This window comes from Embiotoca jacksoni, unplaced genomic scaffold, assembly GCF_022577435.1.
Source record: "Embiotoca jacksoni isolate LCO1_2020_lvr unplaced genomic scaffold, fEmbJac1.0.p SCAF_46, whole genome shotgun sequence".
Classification (NCBI taxonomy): domain Eukaryota; kingdom Metazoa; phylum Chordata; class Actinopteri; family Embiotocidae; genus Embiotoca; species Embiotoca jacksoni.
In genome coordinates, this window is record NW_027185399.1 from 1312028 (window position 1) to 1339830 (window position 27803).

Below are 27803 nucleotides of genomic sequence, written 5' to 3' on the forward strand. Positions count from 1 at the left end.
AATTAAATTGATTGATGCTGGTACCTCTATCTATGCACACAGCACCATCATGCATGGTCTCCTCTTTATATTACAAGATTTGCTCCTTAGATGCAGTACCAGTAAAGGCCACCAGATGCTGGCTCCTAAAATGTTAGTGTTGCAGACTTCAGAACATATATTTATATATTTATAGGGGAAAACACAGACACTTTATCTTTGTTTTCTGTACCTTATGAGTGTTATTTGTCGTACACTGGGTAATACAAAATCAGCACATAAATATGAATAAGAATAAACAAATATATTTTTATCTGTAACACTTAGTCAGTTTGAACTTCACTGGTTGAGGCCGGACCTCCTGCAGGTTTGAGGTCGGACCTCCTGCAGGTTTGAGTTGATGGCCCTGGGTTTTTTAATCTGTGCTTCCACCTGGTGGACGACGCAGGGACAACACCTTTAACTTTTTATGATTTCCTGACATTAAACACTAACAAAATCATGGACAAATGGACAAGTCATTTAAATACTAAATAAAAGTGAGTTGCAACCCTCTTTTTTTCCCACACATTGCACATTTTATTTAAGGTTTGTGAATATTTCTTTTTTATATTTACCCATAGATGGAACAAGTGTTGCATTGAAACGTTCAAGTGGAGAATGTCATCTGTTCAGTGGATCAATAAAGTTTTCTCCTTCAAAGGCGATTTGGGGTGAAGGGCTGAGTGGTGTATCAGCTTTAAATAGCAGGGGTGTACAAAAAAAAAAAAGAAAGGTGTTTGCCATCGAGCTGCAGTCTTTGCAATGTAGGTCGACTGTTATGAAGGGTCATGATTAAGCAGCTTGATGGAGACATTTCCTCTCAATTTCCTTCAAATAAACACCCTCACATCCGATTTATTAAAGCAAACAGGTCGTAAAAGACAATAATAATAACAATAATAATAATAATAATAATAATAATAATAATAATAATAATAATAATAATGCTTTTGTTTGGTAATATGTTACTAAACAGTGCAAAAAAAAAAAAAAAAAAAAAAAAAATCGGTTGTATAAATTGAAGTTGTGTAAGGTTTGCGTCAGGTAAATTAGACTTAGACTTTCCAGTTCCGGTCGGCGAAGGCTGCCTTCAAAATAAGAGCAGAAGACCTGCAACTGCCTACAGCCACGACACGACACGTTTTTTTATGGTTGTTAATTTTGTCACAGCATTGTAGGATTTTAATTGTGAATATACTTCGGTTCCTTTAGTCCTCCACGATAATAAACGGAATATTTGGTTGACTGTTAGTTGAGACTGAAGAAGACATTTTAGGGATGCACCTCGTGCTTTGGGAAACACCAGTCAACATTTTTCACCATTTTTCTGACATTTTAAAGACCAAAAAGCTTGTAAATAAATGTATATATCATAAGTAATAGTTGTTTTTTTTTGCAGCCCTGGTGACATCACAATAAATTACCGTGAATAAAATCACTCAATTCAAAAAGTTTAACAAAATAACGTCCCCCTCTTTTTAAAGTTGGGTAAGTTTACGGTCCCTTAACTTTAGTAAACATAGTTCTAGTCTGGTAAGCAGGTGTTTACCCAACACGTTTTTTAAACAGTTTTAACAGGTTGTTTTTTTTTAACAGTTTATAAATACGAGAACAGAAACAGACGAAACCAACACTACAAGTGGAAGTAGTGGCAGCGGGCCTCCATGATTTTTATTTTGACAGTCTGTGACCGGGTGGTCCGGTGTAGACTATTTATTTTATTTTGAAGGGCTCAGACCGGAAGCAGCTCGGGAACCAGCCTTCGACGCTCCTTCAGCTCGGAGAACCGCAGAGGAAGAAGATGGCGGCGCTACGTGTCGCGGTGCTATCGGGGAGTCGGAGAGCTCTGCTCAACGCGCCGAAAGCTCCCCGGACCCCGAAGGTGGGCGGACGGAACCGAACCGGAACCGTGTGTTCTCTGTGTGTCGACCGGCCGGGAGGGTCGCGGGTTTAAAAACGGCCGTTTAACGCGGGAAGCGGCCGCTTTTTTTTTTTTAACGAGCTAACGTTAGCTGGCGGTGACAACCGGGTTGAGACAAGGTCACTCGTGTCCTCGCGGTTCCGGGTGTCTCCGAACAGCTGGGACTTCACCTCCACGTGTGGTTGTAACACTTTGAACGTCGTTGTCGCTCGACGCGGAGGAACCGCTCGGATAAAGGCGCCGACAAAGGAGCCTCGACGAGCGGCTCGCCGGTGAGCCAGCTCGCCGGTGCTCCGGTTCCGACCTGCCGGCAAAACGGTTCCGTTTCTCCGACCGGAGCGAAAGAAGCTCTTCTCACGTGAAGCGCGCGAGCGGTCGTTGTGTTTTAAGTGTTTTTTAATTCAGGTCAAAAGTTCGTTTCGTCTTCGTGTTACTGTCCGGGACCAGATTAGCAGTTGAGCTAACCAGTTAGCATTTCAAGGACTGAAAGGACTTCCGGTCTTTAAACTTTCATCTTCCGGTTTACTCATCTTTAAAAAAAAAAATTAAAAAAAAAAAAACAGAATCGGGTTCAGAGCTTCACTGTGAAGTTTTGTCTGCTGCCCCCCCCAAAAAAAATTGCATAATATTGATTTGTTGTTGTTGTTTTGACAGGATAATCAGATTTTTTTTTTTTCCTCATCTTCCCAGAGCCAAAATTTTAAACTGGTTTAAATTCCTTGTTTTCTTCTGATGTTCAGTAAGAAAAATTTACAACAAGTAAGAAAAAAATGGGATTAAAATATCTGATCATCTACCGGCAATATTTAGTCAAAACAACAACAAAAAACGGTAATGTTTTACGTCCTTCAGTAGATAATAATAATAATAATGAACTTTATATGTATAGAACAAGGTGGGTGTTGTGTTTGTGTAAGACCGGTGCTGTCATGTGACACCTGGTTAAAGCTTTCTTATTTTGATGTAAACGTGCTAATAAGTACGTGAGAATCATGTTTTTGACGTGCTGGACTTTCCTTTTTTATATTCTTTATACTCACAAGTGCTGAATCTAAACGATTCAATTGACAGAAAAATCAATCTGCAACTGTTTTATAGTCTATTTAACCTTTAAAGTATTTTTTTTGTTGTTTTTTTTTTGATGCAGACTCTAAAATGCTTTTCTGTGTCTTGTTTGATCGTTTTTAATCCAAATATCTCTGGAGTTTATTCAAACAAGAAAGTTTTGGATGTCACATTTGAATTTCAAAAATTTTGCTGTTTTTATGTTTTTTAAATTGTGTGGATGAAACAAATGTCAACATTTTTTGGGAAGGTAATCTGATGAATCAAAGATGAAGGTGTTTGTTAGTTGCATCACTACTTGCTAAAGTCAACACACAATATGGTTTGTCAATAGAAGCTATAATTCATAAATCCTTTTTTATGTTTTACTATTTCATAATCATTGGATTTACTGAATTAATAATGTGTTATTATAGTGGGGTGATCTTAAATGAATAAACTTGTTTGTACCCGTTTTTCTTCGTAGGCCAACATGTCGTTCGCCACCCTGCCTCGGAGCAAGAAGGTTGCCCTGACGACACTGGGCGTGGTCACAGCCGGAGGGGCGGGGCTCGCTCTGGCGCTGCACCAATCCGTCAAAGCCTCCGACCTGGAGCTTCACCCTCCGAACTACCCTTGGAGCCACGCCGGCCCTCTGTCCTCTCTGGACCACGCTAGGTTCGTAGGACGGACACACACACACACATCATGTGTAATTATCTAACACTGAATGTAAAAGTAAATAAAATTCTGCTACCTCAGAGGACTTGAGAAGTTATAAAGCTTCCAGGAAGAACACTTTATACAAAAGTCTTTAGCCGGTTGTGTTTCTCCACTTTCAGTCACAACCTTTGTAAGAAGTGTCTCTTCATTCATTTTCTCCGTCTCCCCTCTCTGCAGCATTCGCCGTGGTTACCAGGTGTATAAGCAGGTGTGTGCAGCCTGCCACAGTATGGAGTACCTGGCCTTCAGAAACCTGGTGGGAGTGTCGCACACAGAGGACGAGGTGAAGACCATCGCTGAGGAGGTGAGGCTGTGTGTGTCGGAGCATGTCGAGTTTCTAAAAATATTATACTCCCAACTTCTGCCAGCAGGGGGCGACAACCATGCTTGCTGTTACACTTCCAGGTTTGTGCTCCAGGCTTTTAACTGGTATGCGTGTGGTGTTTGTGTGTTTGTGTGTTTCAGGTTGAGGTTGTGGACGGCCCCGACGAGAGTGGAGAGATGTTCACCCGGCCGGGAAAGCTGTCGGACTACTTCCCGAAGCCGTACCCGAACCCCGAGGCGGCCCGCAACGCCAACAACGGAGCGCTGCCGCCGGACCTCAGCTACATCGTTAACGCCCGGTAAAAAATAAAACTCCACCATTTAATCTGAAAGTCACGAACGGAACTCTTCATAACCTCGATGCTCACGTGATGTTGTTCCCTCTTCCTCCTCCTCCTCCTCCTCCTCAGACACGGTGGAGAGGACTACGTGTTCAGCCTGCTCACGGGTTACTGCGAGCCTCCCGCAGGAGTCATATTAAGAGAAGGACTCTACTACAACCCATACTTCACTGGCCAGGCTATCGGCATGGCTCCGCCCATCTACAACGAGATCCTGGAGTATGATGACGGTGAGTTGTGTGTGTGTGTGTGTGTGTGTGTGTGTGTGTGTGTGTGTGTGTAATCTGCTGCCGTGCTGCAGAAATATACAATCAACCTTTTAATCCCATCAGATTTACCTTTTTTTTTTTTCCAGTTCTATTTTCAGTTTGTCCAATAAACATTCATTTTCACATTAATACTTTTAGAAATGCACCCAGCGAACAAAAGGCAGAACCACCAGCACTCGTATTTCTACTCACTTCCTCCTCTTGTCTGATCCGTCCCGCCTCATAAATCCACATAATCCACCCTTTGTACTACATGGATTTATTTTGCAATATTAAATGAAATACAAACCTGATTTTTTTTCTCTCTCTCATCCATTGATATTGAAAGTAATTCCACAGCCTTCCTTTTTTTTTCTCTCTCTAATTTTAATTGAAAGTATTTCCTCAGAGTAGAAGAGAAGATGTCATATCACACTTTGGTTCATGGGAAACATTAACAGTTGGTTTACTATTAAAAACCTTTTGATACATTCAATTAACCAAAAATGTTGACGTTTCATGTGAATAGTTTTTTGCATTGTAAAGGTTCTCATGTTGATATAAGAGTTAAAAATATCGTCCACAGAAAATAAAGCGCTGATGGTTTGGGTTTTTTTTGTCTGTTGCCATAGGAACCCCTGCCACCATGAGTCAGGTTGCTAAGGACGTGTGCACTTTCTTGAGGTGGGCTTCCGAGCCGGAGCACGACCAACGCAAACGCATGGGGCTGAAGGTATGTCACAACCCCCCCCCCCCCCCCCCCCCCCCCATTTTTTTTTTCCTGCAAAATCCCAAATTTTCAAACGTGAAACAAAAAGAGAAGCCAAACAATGAATTTGCCTGAATAAAACACAATTTTAAATCAATAAAGATCTGACAAGGAAATAAGAATACAAATCTGAGCAGGTGTCGGATGACGTCCTTCAGTTATTAGAAAAAATGACTAATTTTAATGGCACTTTGGGGGCGTTAATATATTGTTTAGTGGCGATGCAGCAAAGGCTAAACATGTCAAACACTAAACATAGGACACTCTGGGTATGTGCTGTCTTCACCCCTCGACCACCTGAGAGGCTTTTAACTACTTTTATTTGACGTTTTTACCTGTTGAAAGAAAGTGTAAACGAGGTGCGTGTTTCCGGGGACTAATGTCTGCGTTGCGCTTCTCTTCCAGCTGCTGATGGGCGCCGTCATCATCATCCCTCTGCTCTACTACATGAAGAGACACCGGTGGTCGGTGCTGAAGAGCAGGAAGATCGCCTACAGACCCCCCAAGTAACACGGAAAAACTCCAAAAACCAAACACACACCCCCCACCCCCACCCCAAAAAAAAAAGTTGGGCCTAAAAAGAAACCCGGGAGGGCTGCGTTCACTGACCCCCCCAACAAACACTCACACCGGGACGATCACCACAACTGACAAACACACACACACACATGCCTTTCTAACAGGGGGGGTACACACACCGGAGAGCTCCATATACCATGTTATTCCTACAGAAAATGCCTTTTTTTTGTTTGTATTATATTTTTTTTTAGGCATGGTAGAAGTGATCGCGTGACAAGAGTTTCCTGCATCTGGAAATATTTTGCGTCCAGACATTTGTGGCGTCCTTGAACGCACCCCTCCCTCAAATTATTCGTTTCGATCTGCAACGAGTCGCCGCCGCCGGTTGCAGCTTTTTTCCGACATCGTATCAGGGTCTCCGTCTCGATCGGCCGATGAGTTAATCGACTCGTCTCATCTCTGTAAGATATTCACTAACGTGCTCAGAAGTGGTTGCCCTCCTTCAAACATGCCGGCTGTTTGTAAATCCAACCTCCCCGCCCCCCCCCCGATCTCCTCTCTCCACAGAGCAACCTATAAATCTGTGTTTTACTGTACAAAATAAATTATCTTAAAGGAAACTTTGTTTTCCGGTGTGTGTGTGTGTGTGTGGCGGTTTGTTTTTTTGTTTCCAGCATCAGAAGACGCGACGTTAACCGCCGCCCGGTTTGTCCTCATCATTTCTGCTGACTCGTTGAATTTGCGTCTACGCTTTGGCGTACAAACGTTGAATAAAGTGGCGGATGAACAAACTTTGTTGTGAGGTTATAATTTGTTGATCTCCGGAGGGAAAACGTCAGTAAACCATCGGTCTGTTTTCTGTCTGTATTTCACAAAATTACACAGGAAAAATAATTATGGTCATTAAACAACTTCACAATTCTTCTATTTATGACTTGTCCACAGAAATCCTCACAGCCTTTTTAACACCGAGTGTCCGGGTGCTTCCTCTTTATTACCTTCTCGTAAATCTTGACCTTCCTGTGTTTGTTTACGTGGCTGTAAACAAACTTAATATAAATTAAGTTTGTGATTTGCAACCTGAACCGTCAGGTTCAAGACTTTTTCATGAATCCAGTGGGTTTGAGAGGGTTGGACTCTGCGCTGCACTGGATGAATGAACTGTGCGGGGGGGGGGGGGTTCTTCCACAACTCCTTGGGTCTGATGTGTGTCAGAAAATACAGACGAGGTCAATTAAAAGAATTAAAACTAAAACCAAGAGGATGTTTTTGGTGGAAAAAAAAAAAAAAAGCCGCCAGATCAGTTAAGTAAACATCTGACTTCCTCAGTCGAATCACGCAGGATATTAATTTACTTGTTGGGTTACATATTATTTCTAGTGCTTATTCAGAGGAAGTCATGTTGGCATGTTAACTCCAGGTGAGATGTTTTAAAGAAGTGATTCATACGTCGTTTAACCAGAAATAGTTTCACTCCCTTAAATCCTTTTAAAAACCACAATTTGTTGCTTTTACATTTTTATTAAAAACACACACACAACATGTTAATTCCTGAGCTTTAAAGGTATTTGTTGCTACATATTTAAAACTGAAAGAAAAACCAATCTGCCCCCTCCACCCCCCCACCTCCCTTTCTTCCAGTCTAAGATGAACCTTTGTGGTACATTTCCTAGCACCTGTATTCACCCTCCAATCAAAAGCGACCTTTCCTCTCCACATGCAGTCATCACTTCCATCCCACCTTCCATTCAGGGATAAATAAACAAGTGTGCTGTTGGTTTTAAAGCTGCTGTGGGGCTTCATTAGGAGATAATCTGTTTCTGAAAAGGCTTTTTTTTCTTTCCGCTCCATTCAAAACTGCATTCAGACTCTCCACGAGCATCATCTGCATCACAAACACACACAGATTAGGCTAATAGCATTAGAGGATCTCTCCTGGTCCTTATTATTATTATTGCCTTTTTATTGTTATTATTATTATTGGTTTAAACTCCCGGCTTGGAACTGAAGGTTGGGTGTATTTGGAGTATTAAAAAGGGGGGAAAAAAAGAGACAGATTTTCTACTTTGGTAATTCAGAAGAAAAGGAGGTGGATTTTTCTTTGTGTTTGTGTCAGTTTAAAAAAAAAAAAAAAGTCTTCTCGTGCTCATACAGTGGATCACCGGAGGGAAAACACACACACACACACACACACACACACACACACACACACATGCATACAAAAGATGAGCTCGTATGCTGTGATTTTTATTTTTTTTAATTTTTGCAGGGCTGTGGTATTTTAATTGTGAAACTACAAAACAATTTGAATATGCTTGTCTTTGGGGTGAAGACACACAATTAGCAGAGATTAGTGGGGAGGTGGGGGGGGGGGATCTCATTCACATGGTAAAAAAAAAAAAACATTTCTTGGTTTTAATTGGTGGCCGGTTGTTAAATCCTCCTCTTCCCATTGGAACCAGCAGGCAGCGAGCTCGTCGTCGGACCGTCCGCCGGGCTTCTCACTTGTGTTTCAGACATCGGAGCAGAAAGTAAAGGAACTGCAGAGTCAGCTAGATTTTCTATTTTATTTATTTATTTATTTTTTCTTTGCGGTGAAATCGGGATAACTTTTGTTTCTGGTGTTTTGCTGTCAGTACTTTGCGTTCAGGTCGAGCACGATGGCGTCCGCCCTGGCGGGAAGCGGGCCGGCGTTTTCCATCGATCGGATTCTGGGTTTGGAGCTGCAGAAACCCAGAAGCTGCCTGAAACTCCACCGACCCTGGACAGGTGAGTTATTATTCATCTCTAACTAATGAAGCACCATCACTTCCTCTAAAAATGAAATGTTTCCTGTCTTATGCACTGAAATATAGAATTGATGAATTATTACTAATAACATTAAAGTGCCATTTAATTTAAGTGCTATTGTTGTAGGAAAAATAAAGTTAGTTGATCATTACAAACATTTATCCACTTTTTGTTATAAAGCAAACAGACCAGCACTTTTCTTTTGTTACATTAAAAGGTAAATTTTGCTTTTATAAAAGTAGGATTTCCTTTTTTTTTCAACTTTGTTTTTATATGTCTTTTAAAATCAGAACTTTTAGTCAAGTTTTCTCAAATGTTCTTAATTTCGCTGACATATTTTGTAATTTTGTTTATAATGTGACACTTTCAACTTTCCAAATATTCTCCAGAAAATATAAAAAAGTCAAAGCGATTCACAATCAAAGCACAATTCTTATTCATAAACATTACTTTATTTATGGTTTCTACATTCATTTATCAGAGTTTCGTTGTGTTTATGTCACACAAACCGGACAAATACATCTAAATGCAGGATGTTTCTAATCAAACATATATATATATATTTAAAATCTGCTGGGTTCAATGTAAACAGTAAAAATCTTCATTTTCATCCAACATGTATAAATGAAGGACTTCTCGCATTTTAATTATAAACGGTGCTTAAAGGTCTTTTCATTTTTTTCCATTAACTCAGAGATGGAAGCAGAAGAGGACAACAGAGGAAACAGTTTCTGCTCTAAACAACAACATTGTCAACAACAACAACAACAGCAGCAGCAGCATCTTCATCCTGAGCAGCTGAACTCTCCGCGGCCCACATCCAGCTGGTACATCGGACGCCGGCCGCGCACCGCCTTCACCAACAGCCAGGTAGGAGACCCGCCAGTCCACCTACCGAAGGAGGCCAATGTGACACAGGTCTGTCTTTGTTCATCTGTGTGTGTGTGTGTGTGTGTGTGTGTGTGTGTGTGTGTGTGTGTGTGTGTTGTGTGTGTGTCGTGCAGGTGAGCGTCCTGGAGATGGTGTTTCGGGTGAACTGTTATCCGGGTATCCAGCTGAGGGAGCAGCTGGCGGGAAGACTCGACCTGGACGAGGACAGAATTCAGGTTCAGACAGAAAATATATATATATTTGTTTTTCTGTTTGTTTCAGTTGATCTCAGGTCCTTTAATGATGATATCCTTTAAAAAAAAAAAAATAAATAAAAATAAATCCACAGATTTTAGCAACAAAACTCCTCATATCTGTTCATGTTGCACTGATTTAAATTGTTAACATGTCTAACAAAGTGATAAATCGGTGGCATACTCCTTTTAAAAGGAAGCAGTGTGGAGGATTTTAACGGCACCCAGTTATCCCTCTCCTTCTCGGCATGTCAAATCTACAGTAACTCAGAAAAACAACATAAAGGTTCCTCTAGTAGAGATAATAGAGTTTGGTTTGTCCCCTATGGGCTCCCGTAGAAACATGCTCCTCTCTGCTTCCTGTTTAGATATAAAGGGTTCATTCTCAAGTAATGAAAAACTATTATTTTTTTTCTTAGTTTCAGGTGATTTTACACTAATAAAAAAAACTAATTATTAATATTGTAACCCATTTCTGACAATAAATGTCCTTAAATCCTACACGCTGATCCTTTAAAGCCGCTCGCTGCATTTGGGACGTTCAAGAGAAATCCTCAATAAAAACAAACGTGTTTGAAAAAATGGAAACAATAAAAAAATGTCCTTTTACTTTCTGCGTCTCAGATCTGGTTCCAGAACCGACGGGCCAAACTGCGGCGTTCTCTCCGAGAAACCCGACTGCAGCTGGTCCAGACGGCCGTGGCCGACCTCGGGGTCAGACGCGAGGTCGAAGGTCAGCTGAAGGTCGAGCGGGACGGGCTCGCGGCGGCGGAGGAGGAAGAAGAGAGATGCTGATGAAGGATTTTAAACTCGAACCGTTTCTGATGTCGAACACGAATTTGTTTTGGGCTTGTTCACATCTTCAAACTGTCCTGAGATGTGTGTGCTTCTTCCTCTGTTATCACCTCTCAGTTATGTGAATAGTTTTTTTTTTTTTTCTCTGAGCTGTAGAAGTTTTAATTAAAACTAATTAAAGTATTAAATCTTATGTCATGTCTTTTTTACTTCAGTAAATGTAAATCATGAGAGACGTAATGTTTTAGCCAGTTATTTGTCCCAAAGGTGGCCATGTTTGTCATAATGGAAGTTGTTTATTATTATTATACAATTCAAATATATATATTTTTTTATTTAATCTCGTATTTATTGAACAAACAGTATTTTTTTTTTTGTTAAAAAAAAAAATACATTGGCAACTGAAATAGATAAATGTGTACCACGATAATATGTGCATGTGAAATAAAAAAAAAAAACTTTATTCACAAATGAACTGATTAGGTTTTTTGGTGACCCAAAGGTCAAAGGTCACACAAAACATATTGGTGACTGTGACTTAAGAATTCATGTCATAATTATGACCAAAATTCAGTATTTACCAGATTAAAAATGATGAAGTAATGTCAATTTCTATCTTTTTTTCTATTGTCACGGCAACAACTTTATTTCGTTTTTCTCTATCAGAATTTATTGGCCGAAGCACGTGAACACATACGAGTAATGATTTTATTAATTTTATTAATTTATTTGTAGTAACGACACTGTTAAAGAACGCAAGCGGGACAAAAACGCCAAAGCGTAAATATGTGAAATCCGTTGTATTTACCCTTTTTCCATTAAATTACACTTAATACTTTTATTATATTCTTTAGGTAGGTCGGTAGGTATTTACTTTATTAATCCCCGAGGGGAAGTTTTTTTCCGCTACAGCAGCATACAGAAGCAATAAGATAATAATAGAAATAATAGAATAAAATAATAGAATAATAGAAAAGCAATAAAATAGCAGTAAATAGCAGTAAAAAATATAAAATGCACAGTATATACAGTACATTATATATATCTATATATATTATATACAATATAATCTATATATTATATATATAAATATAATATTTTCTATTATTTGTGTTATGGATGTAAATTTATAATTTATTTATTTATTTTTTTAATTCAGTTTTTTTGTGGGGGGGGTTTTGAAGCGGCTGTTGTCATCCGGAAAAAAAAAAATAATAATAATAATTTTTAAAAAAAGGAAAAGAATTCACGCGGCCGACGCTGATTGGCCGCGGCCGCGCACCACGCGCCGCAGCGTGTCCCGGAAGTGAACGCGCGAGGAGCCCGATGTGTGACCGGAGTCCCGTCGGTAACATCGTTTGACGAGTTTTTAGCGGCTCCCGTAAAATAAAATGGACACGTTAAATAAACTGAAGCAGTTTGACGCTTATCCCAAAACCCTGGAGGATTTCCGGGTGAAGACGTGGGGAGGAGCGACCGGTAAAAAGACCTTTTTTGTTTGGGTTATAAATAATAATAAAGAGCGAGCAGCCAGGCTGTTAGCGGCGGCGGCTAACAACAAAGCTAACGGGGCTCATTGGACGTTTAGATGTTCAAATATAGTAAAATAAATCAAATAAAACATCATTTTTATAGACGTGACGAACCTCCGATAACACAGTCCGGCAGAATAGACACCTGCAACACGTATAGTTGAATATCAGCAGCATTAAACAGCCAGAACAAAGATAAACACATAAATATATAAACAGATAAATATATAAACTGGAGGTAAATGTGGAAAATAATCATTTGTGAAAGCAGCTGATGTCTTTTTTTTAATTTTTAGATGTACTAGATTAGTTTAGGTCTTATTTAAGATGACACGTTGAAAGGTGAGGAAACAGATGTGGACGTATTTCAATTAAATAAATGAGAAATTAGAGAGGTGACTTTATAAAAACTTCATTACGATCTTATTTATTAGTTTATTGAGTTTAGTGCCTGAAATGACAGTTCGTCTACGTGTGTGTTGACACCATCACGACACAAACTACAGATCAAATAATGTGATTGAAAGGTGTCGACAAACCAAATCTAGTTTGAACCCAACTCTGTTCACCTTTTAGTGTCTTTCAGCAAACTTGTTTTTATTTTGATGGCCCACGATTTCACTGTTTCAAAAGATAAATAAAATAAAAATACATGTGTTAGGCAGGTTTCAGTAGAAAAAAAAAGCTCCGGTTAATTAAAATAAAGTGCCGAAACACCAAACAGCAGATTTAGCAACTGGCTGTTATATTTAAGAGACAAATATCTCCTTCCAAATTTGTATTACAGTTTAAAGTATAAAAAAAACGAGTGAGTATATGATTTATGTTCATCCACAACTTTTATTATCACTGCAAAGACGAGCCGGTTCCTGCTGGGATTGTTTGATTAGTTAAAGTCCCGTCTACTTTTAGTATTGTCATTTTTTTTTAATTTTGTTTTATCATGTATCTTTCGATCAGCTGTCTCAAGTGTTTTTTTACATATTTTTTTTTTTCATACACCCGAAAAGGTGAATTAATACATCTATTAAAATATAGTTTTCTTCTACGTGATAGAATTTGATTTCTAAAGTGGAGGGAAGAAGATTTGTGGGATTTTTATGATTATTTTCTTCTTTAATCTCCTTCCTGCGTCTCTGCAGTGACCATCATCAGCGGCGTCATCATGTTAATCCTGTTTGTCTCCGAGCTGCAGTACTATCTCACCAAAGAGGTGAGTTCATCCACGACCGTCTGCTTCTTTTAAATATCCTCCTCGTGAAATTAAATGTGACACACAGAGGTGAATATAACAGGTTGCTTTTTATTCCAAAAAAAAAATCCCAACGACTTCGTACACTCTTATTTATTAATTCTACAAAGTCGATCAAAATCAACTTTAACTTTTTCCGACAACTCAAATATGAGGATTTTTTTTTGGCAATATGACAACAAATGAAACCTTTTTTTTTGGTTTTGCAGATAAAGTTGTGCTTTTTATTGACAACACGATTAATCTGTAAAATAATTTGTAGATGAATCGATAATGAAAATAACTAAATTGTATTTTAGTGGTTTTGAAAGTGGGCGTGGCCAAACGACTCGCTAGTCACAACTAATTTCATCGTTTTACTTTTTGTGTCCAATTAACTGTTTTTATTAGTTTGACAAAATGATCTCAGCTGAAGTTTTGACTTGCCAGCTTGACTTCAAGCTTTCAACCACATCACACGTTCTTCATCCGTAGAGGGAACGTTTGAGAGTTTTTCCCCAGTTGTCGTCTAACTTGAGATGTTAAAAGATCTTTTTTCCGGTGCAAAACTTTCCCGGCCACGACGGACACATGAAAGTGTCCAGAAAACATGGAAATATTTCCAATTTTAAGAATGAATTCATTGTTTTTTGCAGCACCGATTTGTAAATCAGCTAAAAATTATTGCGTAATAATAGTGATGATGATGATGATGATGATGAAGCTTCCTGTCAATAGGAACCACGTTGTCAGTTATCCGGTGCGTTTCCTGTCCGACCGGTTGGATGAGTGAGATATGAAAACGGCTTTAGTGTGTTGAATGTTCAAAATCTGCACACAATATCATATTAAGATTTGATATTAATATTACAGACGTATTTTCTCTGACTCTTAAACTCAAAAGGATTCAGACCGTTTTTAATCTTTATTTGATAATTCAGCTCAGTGTCTGTTAAAGACTTTCCATAATCATTTTTTTTTTAACCCCCCCCCCCAAAAAAAACTCAATACAATATCTTGCAAAGCTGTTTTAATATCATTTATCTGTAACCGCCAGCAGAAATGTAATTCAGCATATTCCGCAATCGCTTTTTAAAAAAATATTCTACTTTTTTTCAAGAATAATTTCCCCCCGAAAAGACGCTTATTGAATTATTTGCTGCCACTTGAGTTCCGTTGTGTTGAATTTGCGTCCTGCAGGTCCACCCGGAGCTGTACGTCGACACGTCGCGGGGAGACAAACTCAAAATCAACATCGACGTCATTTTCCCCCACATGCCCTGCGCCTGTAAGTGCCGCTTCCCTCTCCGCCTGCAGCGGCGTCACGTCGGGCCGCGACGAAGCCGACTCCACACTTTTTTTGTTTTTCTTTTATTTATTTATTTATTTATTGGTTTTCTTCTTCTTCTCGCAGATCTGAGTATCGACGCGATGGACGTGGCCGGCGAGCAGCAGCTGGACGTAGAACACAACCTGTTCAAACAGCGGCTGGACAAAGACCTGAACGCCGTCACCAACGAGGCAGAAAAACACGGTACAAAAAAACAAACAAAAGTTGTTGTTTTTACTTTTGCTGTGACCTTTGACCTCATTACAATAACACATAAGCACACGAAGCAGGGCTGCAGCCGGGGGAACAAATAGAATAGCACTTTTAATCCTCTCCCTCACGCAAATGAGGGAAACGGCGGAGTCAGCAGATTAAATGTTTTACGAGGTTGTTGTTTTTTTTTTTTTTGAAGTAGTCAAATGAAGGTTGGACCACGAAGTAGCTGCAACATGTTCGTAGGTTACCGACCGAGAAGCGCTTCCTCTAAAGAGTTTCACTACACTTCGGTTATTCGGTCCGCAATCGAGTCTTTTCGGTTTGGAAACCGACCAAAATGTGAATCGGACGTAAAGAACACGGGATTAAAAGAAACGTCCGCAGACAGAAAGGTCCGACTAAAAAAAAAAAAAAAAAAAAATCACGCTTGTCGGTTAATAATTATGACGACTCTGCGTTTCCCCGTTCAGACCTCGGCAAAGCTGACGACGGCGAAGTGTTCGACCCGAGTACGCTCGACCCGAACAGATGTGAGAGCTGCTACGGAGCCGAGACGGAAGACCTCAAGTAAAACACACACACACACACACACACACACACACACACACACACATACACACACACACACACACACACACACACACACACACACACAGGGAGGCTCTGCTTTTTTACACATCTGTCTATAAACTCTGTATTTCACACAATGCCTTCGTTGTGTGTGTGTGTGTGTGTGTGTGTGTGTGTGTGTGTGTGTGTGTGTGTGTGTGTGCGTGCGTGTGCGCGTGTCCAGATGTTGCAACACCTGCGACGACGTGCGGGAGGCGTACCGGCGGCGAGGCTGGGCGTTCAAGAGCGCCGACACCATCGAGCAGTGCAAGAGGGAAGGTTTCACGCAGAGGATGCAGGAGCAGAAGAACGAAGGCTGTCAGGTCTACGGCTTCCTGGAGGTCAACAAGGTGAAACTGTAATGAAACATCGTAAATTTGCAGAAGATTCGTGATCATATATTTAAAGCCTTAAAACGTGAAACATCAGATTTGCATCATGAGTGAAACTGGACAGTAAATGTTGAAGATTAAAAAACAAATGTAAAACTAGAACAATGAAGTATGATGATTCTTTATTTATTTTTTTTGCCTTTTAATATGTTGATTTTATAGATATTTTTTCTTTATTGTTTTATTGTTATATTCACTCTTCTCTCCTCTTCAGGTTGCAGGAAATTTCCACTTTGCTCCGGGAAAAAGTTTCCAGCAGTCTCACGTCCACGGTAAGACGTGTTTCATTCATCCTGCTCGTTCACACACGCCGAGCCGGTCGAAGCTTTTTAACTCCCTTATTGTCCGTATTAACGCTTCGTAGTTATTCCATTTTCTTTTTTTTTAAACCTTTTATCAGCTGATAAAATAAAGCTGATATTAATAAAGTAATAAAGGCGTTTAGAAAGCTTTGACCGGTATGTTTGTTCATCAGACTCCCGTCATTCATCCATCAAGAGCTTCATTAACAACTCAGAGCTGCACAGAATCGGTTCTGACTGCATGTTGAATTCCTTCAAATGAATCAAGACTGATTTTTTTTTTTTGGCTTCAACATGAAGAATTATGGAAAAAATGAAGGACTTCAGTAAATATTTAAAACGGTGCAGTCAGCTGATCTCTTCAACTCTGATATTCAGGCACCAACTCAGTGATTCGGTACAAATTTAAGGCTTAAAAGTTGATGTTTGAGTTCATATCAAATCCTAAATGTACAAAGATGGAGTTTAAAAAAAATAATTGACAAAATAACGTCGGATAATCTGAACTAAAAATCCCAGATTGGAGCGTAATCTTGTTTAATAGTTGAAGAAACTTGCAATCACCGGAAAATGATGTGTGGAGGTCACGTGACTCTTCCTCAGTTTTTACCTTCTGTGTGGGAAAAGTCACTTTTCATATCTGTGCTTTGCTGTGTTTTACAAAAAACTACCGATTTTGGTTTTGGACGTCGCCGTCATGACGACTGGAAAAACACGTCCTTCAAAATAAAAGCGCAGCATCTTTTTGGGGTTTTAACCTCTGATTTGGGCCGTAATGGGACCAAACTACTAAAAATGATTTTTGCTGGAGCTGATATATAAAAATCTGTCTCCTCACTGAGTGCATGCCAAACAAACGCCTCACGCTGTGTCAGTCGAACCCTTGAAAGCACCATTTCCTCACCATCATCCACATTTTTATGCCTTTTTCATTTTTGCTCTTCCGTCGTTGTGCGTTTTGAGTTTTGGGTCTTTTTGACTGTTTTGTTTTGTCGGCCTGCTGAATGTTTCCTTTCACCTGTCTCATTAAACCAGAGCAGGAAATTAATTAACTCTAAACCGGCCACCGGATACTTAAAAAAAAAGAAAGCTGTCATACGTCTGCTTCTAAAAGTTGTCGTTAATCTGTGCTGTTGTAAAAAAATCTGGTTGGTTAAAAAAAACGGTGAAAGTGTCTGAAGGTCTGAGCTGCTTTTCCCACCGTTGGTTTTATTTTCCTCCCCGAGCACATCGGCCTCCTCCGATCTCTTGAATCTGTGATTTTTGAGATCAACGATTAATTAAATCTGACTGACAGCGTTTAAATTAGTTTTATTGTGATATTTAAAATGCTGAGCAGCAGAAACAAGAGACAAGAATCACTTCAGATGAGGTTTTCTTTCTTTTTTTTTTCCATCCCAAACCTTCCTTCCTCTTCCTCCTCCTCCTCCTCCTCCTCCTCCGGCCTGCACCGACCTTTTGAAGTGTTACACCCCCGCTGTGTGTTGTGGGGCTGCACAATCTCTCCGACAGAAGTCACGCAGGCCTTGTCGAATGAGCTTTTAAGTGTGAAGTTATTCAGGGGAAAAAACGAAACACTTAAAAAGACGACAATGTTTACACACTCGGAGAAACAAGACGAATACGACAATTAATTTGAATGGAACAAAATCTCAAGAAAAACGTGTTGAAGTCAGATAAAAGTGTTCTTAGCTTCGGGTCTGTAAAATGGTTCCGATCCAGAAGTGTCTTCAGCTGCAATACCAGCGAGTGCCACTAGAGGTCGGCTCCAAAAAGCCTCCGGCTCCATAGACTCCCATTCAACTTCTCTCATCAAATCCAAAGTGAATAAAATGTGTCCATCAGTTATCTCGGTGTTGTTAGCTAAAGTCACTCCTTCTTATTAGTTTTCTGGAGGTCCATCTGAAAATAATCCCTCATTCATTAGAAAAGAAGATTCAAGAAGACCTGTTTTTGGGGGCGTGTCTGTTTGATTGACAGGCTTGTGGTGCAGTCAGGTTACAGCTATCGGCGGGCGGGGCATAATATCAATCAGATCCACCGCTGGCTCCTCCCCCTAGCTTGTCCAAATATGGTCACTTCCTGCTCCAAACCGCTCCGAACTAGCAAAGACGACGCCGGCACAAAATACGAACTCAAGGCTTCGTAACGGCCGTTTATAAAACCGACGGGTGACGTCGCTGCCGGTTGCCGTTACTCACGAAGGTTTCCGTTTCCTCCCGGTTTCGTGCGCTGAGGAACTTCGTGTAAAATCTCTGGTTTATAAATCAAACTGTGAAGTGAAGTATTTTAATTCTCAAAAAAAAAATAAACAAATCGTGACCACAAAAAGATCAATTCTCACCTTCGAGGTGAGTTTTAACAGCCTACCGACCTCATGTACAAAAATATACATATTTAACATAAGAACATCTACTAAGTGTTTTTTGTCTGAGTTGTGCAGCCCCCCTCACCCCCCCCCCCCCCATTCAACCCCCCTCTCCCCTCCCCCGCTGCCGCCCTCACACACGTTAACAGCTGGTTTTGCTGGTTTGTTGTCTTCCTGCATCGTCATGGTGACTCTTCTCTCTTCTTTCTGCAGTGCACGCTGTGGAAAGTAAGTCCGTCTTTCTTCGCAGATTTTTTTTCCAAAGAAAAGTTTATGTGACCTGTTTTATTTGATGTGTGAAAAATAATGCAGAGTTTATAGATTGTCATGAGCATAAGTTAATATATACGATTTAAATACGAGGTTTTGTTTGAGATCAGGCCGTGACGCGTCCGACTGAACTGTTAGGAATACAGTTGCATTGTGGGTATTTTTGCAGCAGGTTTTTTTTTTTTTTTTTACGAGAAAGAAGAAACACATTTCAGATTTGATCTTTGATCTTCTGTTTTTTTTTTTATCTGTCCAACTTCAGTCCGATAATATTAATAAAATACAACTCTGGAGCCGGTTTACGACTGAAAGATATAAATTCTAATGTTATTTTATGTCGGAGCGACGTGACGACGTGAACTTTGACTTTTAAGCTTCAGCTTTAATTCCTGCTTTCCATCTGAGAACTAATCAGAACCGAATCAGCTGATCAATAACACACTTCTGACACTAAAAAAATGGACTTTTCAGGACATAAATTAAAGTGATGTTTTGTTTGGTTTTGTTTGCAGTTCACGACCTGCAGAGTTTTGGCCTCGACAACGTAAGTAGCGCGAATTATTTCTTCCTCCTTCGTGTGTTTTAACGTCCTTAAAAGAAAATAGGAAAATCCTCACGACAGGTTGTTCAGTTATACGAAAGTGTTTTGTGTTTAAACGGTTTTCAGATTAAAGTCGTTTATCTGTCGTCCAACAGATAAACATGACCCACCTGATAAAACACCTGTCGTTCGGTAAAGATTACCCCGGCATCGTCAACCCGCTGGACGAGACGGACGTCACGGCGCCGCAAGGTCAGTGATGTCACCGTTTTAGTGTTTTTTTAAATTTATGTTTCAGTATCAATTGTGCCACTAAAACCATTTAACGTTTCGTCTCTGAGTATCTAAGAAAAACTCCATATAATTGACTAATATTCTCTACAAATGGAAATTAGATGGCGGCTACATTTGGTATTATTTATCTAAAAATATCTCGAGCATCTTTTTCAGTTTTGTTCTGTTAAAAAAAATATCTGTGATGGGAAAAGAAGAAAAAATAAAAGTGTGTAAAAGTGGAACGTGACGTTTCTAAAGTGAAGTGAAAGTACAAAAGTACAAAACGCGTCCACTCTGGGAACCGATTCCACCAAGCTGAGCTTTTTTTTTTATTGACAAAAACCGAACTGCGGGTTGAGATCGTGTCGGCGCCGCGAGACGGACCGAGTCGCGCCGCGGTCCGCCTCGTTTTTGAAAAGTCCCGTAGCTGTATCGAAGCAGTGTGTCGGCGGACGTTCCTCAGCAGCGGATTCCCATCCCGATGGCCATGAAGGTGCCGAACGTCCCGCCGCTCTGCATCATGGTCTTCCCGACTCCCCCCATCAGCTCCCGGCCGCGCATCCCGATCCTGGAGGCGATACGCACCGTTTTACTCTGAACCTCACGACAATCATCACTTTATTACTTCAGATTTGACCGCAGCACCGAGTGAAATGTGAAATATGAAATATGCTCGTGTTGCTCTTCTTGGACTCGAGAGGAAAATTACAGTCGGGTAAAATTCCTGAAGACGTTTCTATTGAATTACAAAATTGATCTTTATTTTTATTATATCTTTAAGAACTTTATTAATGGGCCGAGTTTCACAACATGTACATTTGTGAGAAACACAAACTACGCAAACTTTTACCGTAAGAAAATAATTAAATCCAGTGAGGTCAAAGTAAATCAATTGAAGATAATATCAGTTAAAACTACTAATGTTCATTTACTTTATAGATTAAATGTCATTTTTAAAACTCCTTTAGACGCAGTGAAGTTACATTTTTAAGTTAATTAATCATAAAGTCCATCCCCCCCCCCCCCCCCCCCCCAACATGAGCTGGCTGGATGAACGGTTCTTATTACGTACTGTGCGGTTCACACCAGACACAAGTCCACCTATTTCATTTCATGATCTTAAGTCAGTCGCTGCTTCTACAACAACAACAATAACAACAACAACAACAGTTTGAGCGCACGGTTGAGTCCAAAACGTACCTGAGACAGGAGAAAGTACCAAACATGGCACCGGCAGCCATTCCCACCGCGAACCCCATCATGAAGCCCATTTTGACCCGATCGACGCAGCTCGGCTGGGTCTGGCCGTACGGACCTACAGCCACCGGCATCTGGAGGGACAGGGGAGGACAGGTTAGAGACGAGGAGGAGGACAGGTTAGAGACGAGGAGGAGGACAGGTTAGAGACGAAGAGGAGGAGGACAGGTTAGAGACGAGGAGGAGGAGGACAGGTTAGAGACGAGGAGGAGGAGGACAGGTTAGAGACGAAGAGGAGGAGGACAGGTTAGAGACGAAGAGGAGGAGGACAGGTTAGAGACGAGGAGGAGGAGGACAGGTTAGAGACGAGGAGGAGGAGGACAGGTTAGAGACGAGGAGGAGGAGGACAGGTTAGAGACGAAGAGGAGGAGGACAGGTTAGAGACGAAGAGGAGGAGGACAGGTTAGAGACGAGGAGGAGGACAGGTTAGAGACGACGAGGAGGAGGACAGGTTAGAGACGAAGAGGAGGAGGACAGGTTAGAGACGAGGAGGAGGAGGACAGGTTAGAGACGAGGAGGACAGGTTAGAGACGAGGAGGAGGACAGGTTAGAGACGAGGAGGAGGACAGGTTAGAGACGAGGAGGAGGAGGACAGGTTAGAGACGAGGAGGAGGAGGACAGGTTAGTGACGAGGAGGAGGAGGACAGGTTAGAGACGAGGAGGAGGACAGGTTAGAGACAAAGAGGAGGACAGGTTAGAGACAAAGAGGAGGACAGGTTAGAGACGAGGAGGAGGACAGGTTAGAGACAAAGAGGAGGACAGGTTAGAGACGAGGAGGAGGACAGGTTAGAGACGAGGAGGAGGACAGGTTAGAGACGAAGAGGAGGACAGGTTAGAGACAAAGAGGAGGACAGGTTAGAGACAAAGAGGAGGACAGGTTAGAGACGAGGAGGAGGACAGGTTAGAGACGAGGAGGAGGAGGTTCCGCACCGGAAGTTAGGCTAACGGTAGCTAAGCACACTTCCGCTAACCTTTTGCAGTTTTTTTTTTAAAGCCGCGTTAATTACAAACAAATCAAAAAGAAGATGTTTTTCTGTTGACTTTCAAAACCTCTAATAAATTTTCAATCCGTGAAATTAAATCTTTTTTTTTTTTTTTTTCTGACCGGTGGGTTTGTTATGCTAGCTTAGCATGCTAACGTCACCGGTGGCCTTGACGGCTCGTTTCCACCGACAAACTTCTGTGTTTTTATCAACAAAATTCAGCCTCACTCATCTGAACTCGTTCTTACCTTCAGCTGTGTGTTTGAAATGAGGGTTTTTTTGTTGTTTTTTGGGCTTCGTAACTTCTTTTTGCGTCTTTTATTGGAGCGCAGCTGCGTTTAAATGTCTTTCTAGAAGACGTCCATAACCGGAAACAGGAAGAAGCGGAAAAGACAGAGGAAGCAAATAAAGACGAAACGTAACGCGGAGGAGAACATTTACACGGCGCCACCCCGTGGTTCAGGCGCAGTACTGCAGTCCCTTTTTATTTCCATTTTCCTGCCAATTTTTATCCGCTTCTATTTCAAGACACATCTCCTCTTTTATTTTGAAGTGAATGCTGGAAAACCTCCTTTCAATATCCAGTTTATTTCCAGGATGTTTATACATTAAATCCACATTTAACGCACAAAATAGATGCTCTATTTTACAGTTTAAATATATATATTTATACTGCTGTTTTTTTTTCTTTTATATATATATATATTTTTTTATTATTTGTATTTTAAAATCTGAACAAACTCTCCTCCTCACAGCGTCCATGATGTACCAGTATTTCGTGAAAATCGTTCCCACCATCTACGTGAAAACTGACGGAGAGGTGAGTCCGACATTATTGTTTTGAAAATTCACCTTCAAGACGTGAGTAAAAATAAAAAGTGTTTATATTACTGATTATGTTACTCAAAAAAAGACGAGGCAGAGCTTTTGTACATTTTATTATTATTATTACTATTATTTATGTTTGCGTGACTTTCAGTATGTTATGTGCCAAGACGCTAAAGAGGCGAAATGTTTTACCATTAAACTAAAACCAGTCTTTCTTCTTTTCTTTTGTTTTTTTTTTTGGTTCCAGGTGGTGAAAACGAACCAGTTCTCAGTGACCAGACACGAGAAGGTGGCCAACGGGCTAATAGGAGACCAGGGGCTGCCGGGCGTCTTTGTTTTATATGAGCTGTCGCCCATGATGGTGAAATTCACAGAGAAACACAGGTAGGAGTCACCGGACGACCTCCAACAAGGTCGTTAAAAAAGCGCCGAGTCGGTCGGATATTTTGGCTCGTTTTAGCGCTGAAAACAGGTGAGACAAATCATGTTGATATCAGAGGGAGAAAATGACTCCTGAAGTATTTGTGACCGCAGCTTATAAAAAAAATGATTCATTTACGCTGTTTCGTGGAGAAATTCGTTTTAAAAATGTTTTTTTTTTTTTTACAAGATAAGCAGTTTAGGTTGGATATTGTTTTATTAAAGGAAGCAAAGAGCAGATATTAAATAACTGTTAAAAAGAGTCATTTTAAAGATATTTAAAGGAAATATGAAGGTTCAAGAAATAAATCACATTTATTACAAAAAAAAAAAAAAAAAATCCTCTTTCTCTCTTCAGATCATTCACACACTTTCTAACAGGAGTGTGTGCCATTATTGGAGGAGTGTTTACAGGTCAGTCCCCACAAAAACACAAAAACACTCAAACACTCAAACACTAAAACATAAAAACACTCAAACACTAAAACACTAAAACACTAAAACAGAAAGTCTTTTTTTACCTGAGACTTTTTTTAAAAAAACACTGAAATGTGAATTTGAGTGTTAAAAAGAAAAAGTTGGATCCGGTGTGACTCTCTCCTCCCTCCTCTCTCCTCTCTCCTCCGTCCTCCGTCCTCTCTCCTCCCTCCTCTCTCCTCTCTCCTCCGTCCTCTCTCCTCTCTCCTCTCTCCTCTCTCCTCCCTCTTCTCTTCTCTCTCCTCTGTCCCCCTCTCTCCTCCCTCCTCCTCTCCTCTCCTCCCCCTCCTTCCTCTCCTCCCTCCTCTCCTCCCTCCTCCCTCCTCCTCTCCTCCCTCCTCCTCTCCTCCCTCCTCTCCTCCTCCCTCCTCTCCTCCCTCCTCTCCTCCTTCCTCCCTACTCCCTCCTCTCTCCTCCTCTCCTCCTTCCTCCCTCCTCTCCTCCTCCCTCCTCCTCTCCTCCCTCCTCTCCTCCCTCCTCTCCTCCCCTCCCCCCTCCTCTCCTCCCTCCTCCTCTCCTCTCCTCCTCTCCTCTCCTCCGTCCTCCCTCCTCTCCTCCTCTCCTCCCTCCTCTCCTCCCTCCTCCCTCCTCTCTCCTCCTCTCCTCTCCTCCCTCCTCCCTCCTCCCCTCCCCTCCTCCCTCCTCTCCTCCTCCCTCCTCCTCCTCCCCCCCGTCCAGTGGCCGGTCTGATAGACTCTCTCATCTACCACTCTGCTCGGGCCATTCAGAAGAAGATAGAGTTGGGCAAGGCGTCCTAACAGCGCCCCCTCCTCCCACGACGCCCCCTGCTGGCCTCCGACGGTGCGACACCGACACCAGAACACTGAGACAGAAGGACGAGACGGGTTTGAAATCACAAATCTGCTTTTTCTCTCCAATCAGAGAAAACTACAATTTTGAAGTCAGTTTTTTTAAACTCTTCTGTCTCTGAGGATCCGGAGAGGAAACCTTTGGGAATGACGGGTTTTTTTTTTAATTTTATTTTTTTATAAATATATATAATTTTCCTCTCCGCTGTTAAATGTGACACCGACAGGACGGAGACGGACTCGAGAGACTCTTTGAGCTTCGAATCTCGTTGATTCGTCCTCCGGGGAAAAAGGGGAGCTCCGTTTCCTTCCGTCGTGTTCGCGTCCTGTTTCCACGGCGACCGGCGGACCACTTACGCCGAGGATCCGCGTTCGAGGAGGAAAAGGAGAACGTCGCCTACGTTGTTGTTTTGTTTTGTTTTCTCATCAGTTCCTCGACCTTTTAAAACCCGGACCGACTGATGGGAAAAGTTTGTACATTTCTTTTCTGATGAAAACCTGACACTAAACCACGAGATATTTTATAATCTCAGATTTATCAAATTTATTGTCACTAAATGATGATGTGATGTTTATTCCTGTCAACAAATCCCATGAAAAGAGCTAAAAAAAACCTAAAAAAAACAGACCTGAACCAAATCTACTGACTGTTTATGGAGTATTTAAAGCCTTAGCCCCGCCCACAAACGCTCTGATTGGCTCTTATTCCAACCAGAGAAAAAATAATAATAATAACATTTCTGAGCCAGAACTATTTAAATATATAAATTCAGAGACGTGTGCAGCGATTTAAAGGTCCGACAACCTTCCTAATGTTTGTCACGGGGGGAAAAAAATAGATTTTACGATAATAAAATGAATTTCTATAATAGAAGTTGAGAATCGTGGCGTTAAAAGTCTTCAGTCGGAATGAAACCAGATTATTCTGGAGGCCAAATTCCTTCAGTCGCTTCGACCCGGTAAATATCAAGAACTCAACCCGGAAGAAATCACACTACTTTTTCTTTCTCTATCCTTTTTTTTATTTTTATTTTTTTTCCCACGATTAAACGATTCAGTTTTTGCCTCCACGATGTTTTAGTTGTGAAATCTCCTTTTTCTCCTTCCGTCTCATCGCGACTCAGAAACGAACTCCTCGTATGATTTTTTTTTTTTTTTTTTTTTTACCTGTTTTCTTTTGTTTATTTTTTGTAAATATTGTACAGACAACATCCATCACTGCCTCAGAGAAAGAAAAACAAAAACGCGTCGAATCCCCCCCCCCCCCCGAAAACCTCCCTCAGACTCGGTACATGTTCGTTTTCTTTTTCATTGTTGGGAAAAGGGCTGCTTCTGTTCGCCGTCTTTCATCTGCTGTGGAACGACAACGCTTACGGCGGTTTGTTTTTCATTTGTTGTTTTGGGCGGGAATGTTAAAATAATCACGACGCGAGCGGCAGCTTCAGACGACGACCTCCTCCCGAGTCCACCGCTGTTTATTCTGAGTCAGTAAACCGCCAGAGAGGAAACGCCAAACCACAAGACGCCGCATTTCGGACTTTGCCCCCCCCCCCTTCCCACCTCCCTCCCCCCGACTCACACGTTGGAGTCGCCACGTTGAATCCAGATGTTTTCGACCCCGTTTGATCTTCGGCTCGCAGTGTTTATTTTCAGACGAGCCTTTAACTGTCAAAAAAAAAAAAAAAAAAAGTTTCCCTGAAAGCACCACGCTGGTGTTTCAGCTCATTAGCTACAAATCAGCTGTAGTTTATATCATTTTAATTTATATCATATCGTCATTTTTTTTTTTTTTATATGTATATATTTAGCTTGAAGCTGACGTTATAAAGTTCAACTCGGTATCAATGCAAATAAACGTAATACACCGGTCGGTCCACTAGAGGGTGCAGTTCAGTGTCCAGTTTTGAGTCGACTAAACCACAGACGGTTTATAAAAGAGTTCGTAGCTTCCAGGTCCGTTAAATGAGGGCGATGCGGTAGTGCCTTAAAACTGCAATACCAGCGAGTGCCACTAGAGGTCGGCTCCAAAAAGCCTCCGGCTCCATAGACTCCCATTCAACTTCTCTCATCAAATCCAAAGTGAATAAAATGTGTCCATCAGTTATCTCGGTGTTGTTAGCTAAAGTCACTCCTTCTTCTTAGTTTTCTGGAGGTCCATCTGGAAATAATGAGTCACCGCTAACTCCGCCCAAATATGGTCACATCCTGCTCTGAACGAGCAAAGAAACCTGCAAATAAAAACAACACGTGGTTAGGTTTCAAGGAAAACACACGTTTCTCTGGTGGACTGACGGGTTTACGAGGATTTAGTTTCTGTCGGCGTGTTGGAGAAAATCAACTCAGTCGTAAGTCACCTTTATTTTTGTTGTTTGTTCTTATCAGGAATCAGAAACTCTCGCTTTTGGAAATCCAAACTTTCAGAGTCTCGCTGGACGTCTCAGACACTTTTCAGTTTGCTTTCTACAAAATGTCGCACTGACCGTTTCATTTTTTATTTTTTTTTGCCAAAAGTCATTCCTGGAAGATTTTCCTCCCGGTGGTGACGCGTATTTATCCCGTCGGTAACGGTTCACGACTCGGTTTTTGAAAGACTCCTTTGAAGATTTGTTTCGTCGCCGTGACGATCCGAGAAGGACGCGAACGCGCGAGTCGCCGGTTGCGACGAATATTCGAGTATTACGGCTGAAAAAAGAGACACGAGTATGAAAACCATTTGTCCTCGGTGTGTTCAGGAGCTTCTGAAGTCTGGTTGATGCAGTTTGATGATGAAAGTTGGCGGTCGGTTGTTGCACCTTTTGAACATCTAAACCCGGGGAGGGGTTGTGTGAATGTGCACAGGTGTGTGTGTGTGTGTGTGTGTGTGTGTGTGTGTGTGTGTGTGTGTGCGAGTGTGTTAATACCGTGTGTGTGTGTGTGTGAAAGAGAGATGTATTTATATTTTGATTGTCCTCAAATTGTTTTTAAAATGACAGAAATAAATGTTGACTACACCAGCTGCGACTGAGTGCCGCCTCGTTACTTTTGGTTTTTTTTAATATTAAAATGTAATCGAATCGAATCGAATCTTTACAGGAAGAAGATCCAACACTTGCTTATTTTCAGGGTGATGTCGCTGCTTTTAATTTAAAAAGTCTAAATGGCGACTTTATAAAAGAAGTTATCGTTTAGATCTTCTATCGGTTTGATATCGTACTTGATATTTTGTATTTATCTTTATACCAAGTACAAAATAATAGAGCAACTCATGAAATTGTTTTTGAGTTTCATCTTATTTATAAAATGTCGTCATGGTCGAAACACGTCTGTGTTTTTTTAAGTGTTCGGTTCAGAAAAATCTGTTCAA

The 27803-nt window shown here is 41.0% G+C and overlaps 4 protein-coding genes across 5 annotated transcripts; 3 read left to right on the plus strand and 1 right to left on the minus strand.

Annotated features, from left to right (window-relative positions):
* Window positions 1–1783: 1783 nt before the first annotated feature.
* On the plus strand, window positions 1784–6702 carry cyc1 (cytochrome c-1). Its single transcript, XM_069169508.1, has 7 exons — window positions 1784–1903; window positions 3474–3664; window positions 3887–4013; window positions 4175–4332; window positions 4444–4604; window positions 5255–5355; window positions 5797–6702. The coding sequence occupies exons 1-7, from the start codon at window positions 1823–1825 to the stop codon at window positions 5899–5901; spliced, it is 924 nt and encodes a 307-aa protein (XP_069025609.1). The 5' UTR covers window positions 1784–1822; the 3' UTR covers window positions 5902–6702.
* Window positions 6703–8570: 1868 nt separating this feature from the next.
* Window positions 8571–10783, plus strand: LOC138210392 (homeobox expressed in ES cells 1-like). Its single transcript, XM_069169522.1, has 4 exons — window positions 8571–8679; window positions 9395–9570; window positions 9705–9806; window positions 10449–10783. Exons 1-4 carry the CDS (start codon window positions 8571–8573, stop codon window positions 10617–10619), a joined length of 558 nt encoding a protein of 185 aa, XP_069025623.1. The 3' UTR covers window positions 10620–10783.
* A 1161-nt stretch (window positions 10784–11944) lies between these two features.
* ergic3 (ERGIC and golgi 3) lies at window positions 11945–27455 on the plus strand. 2 transcript variants are annotated; one of them, XM_069169506.1, is made up of 14 exons: window positions 11945–12098; window positions 13294–13364; window positions 14583–14670; window positions 14797–14916; window positions 15399–15495; window positions 15722–15887; window positions 16144–16201; window positions 18813–18827; window positions 19382–19413; window positions 19566–19662; window positions 22682–22746; window positions 23002–23138; window positions 23533–23588; window positions 24330–27455. In XM_069169506.1, exons 1-14 carry the CDS (start codon window positions 12011–12013, stop codon window positions 24407–24409), a joined length of 1170 nt encoding a protein of 389 aa, XP_069025607.1. In that variant the 5' UTR covers window positions 11945–12010; the 3' UTR covers window positions 24410–27455. The 2 variants fall into 2 exon arrangements, with proteins under 2 accessions (XP_069025607.1, XP_069025608.1); XM_069169507.1 differs by lacking the exon at window positions 18813–18827.
* romo1 (reactive oxygen species modulator 1) lies at window positions 19980–22314 on the minus strand. The gene is made up of 3 exons (XM_069169509.1): window positions 22175–22314; window positions 20887–21017; window positions 19980–20254 (listed from the first exon to the last, which is right to left on the minus strand). The coding sequence occupies exons 2-3, from the start codon at window positions 21015–21017 to the stop codon at window positions 20146–20148; spliced, it is 240 nt and encodes a 79-aa protein (XP_069025610.1). The 5' UTR covers window positions 22175–22314; the 3' UTR covers window positions 19980–20145.
* Window positions 27456–27803: the final 348 nt, after the last annotated feature.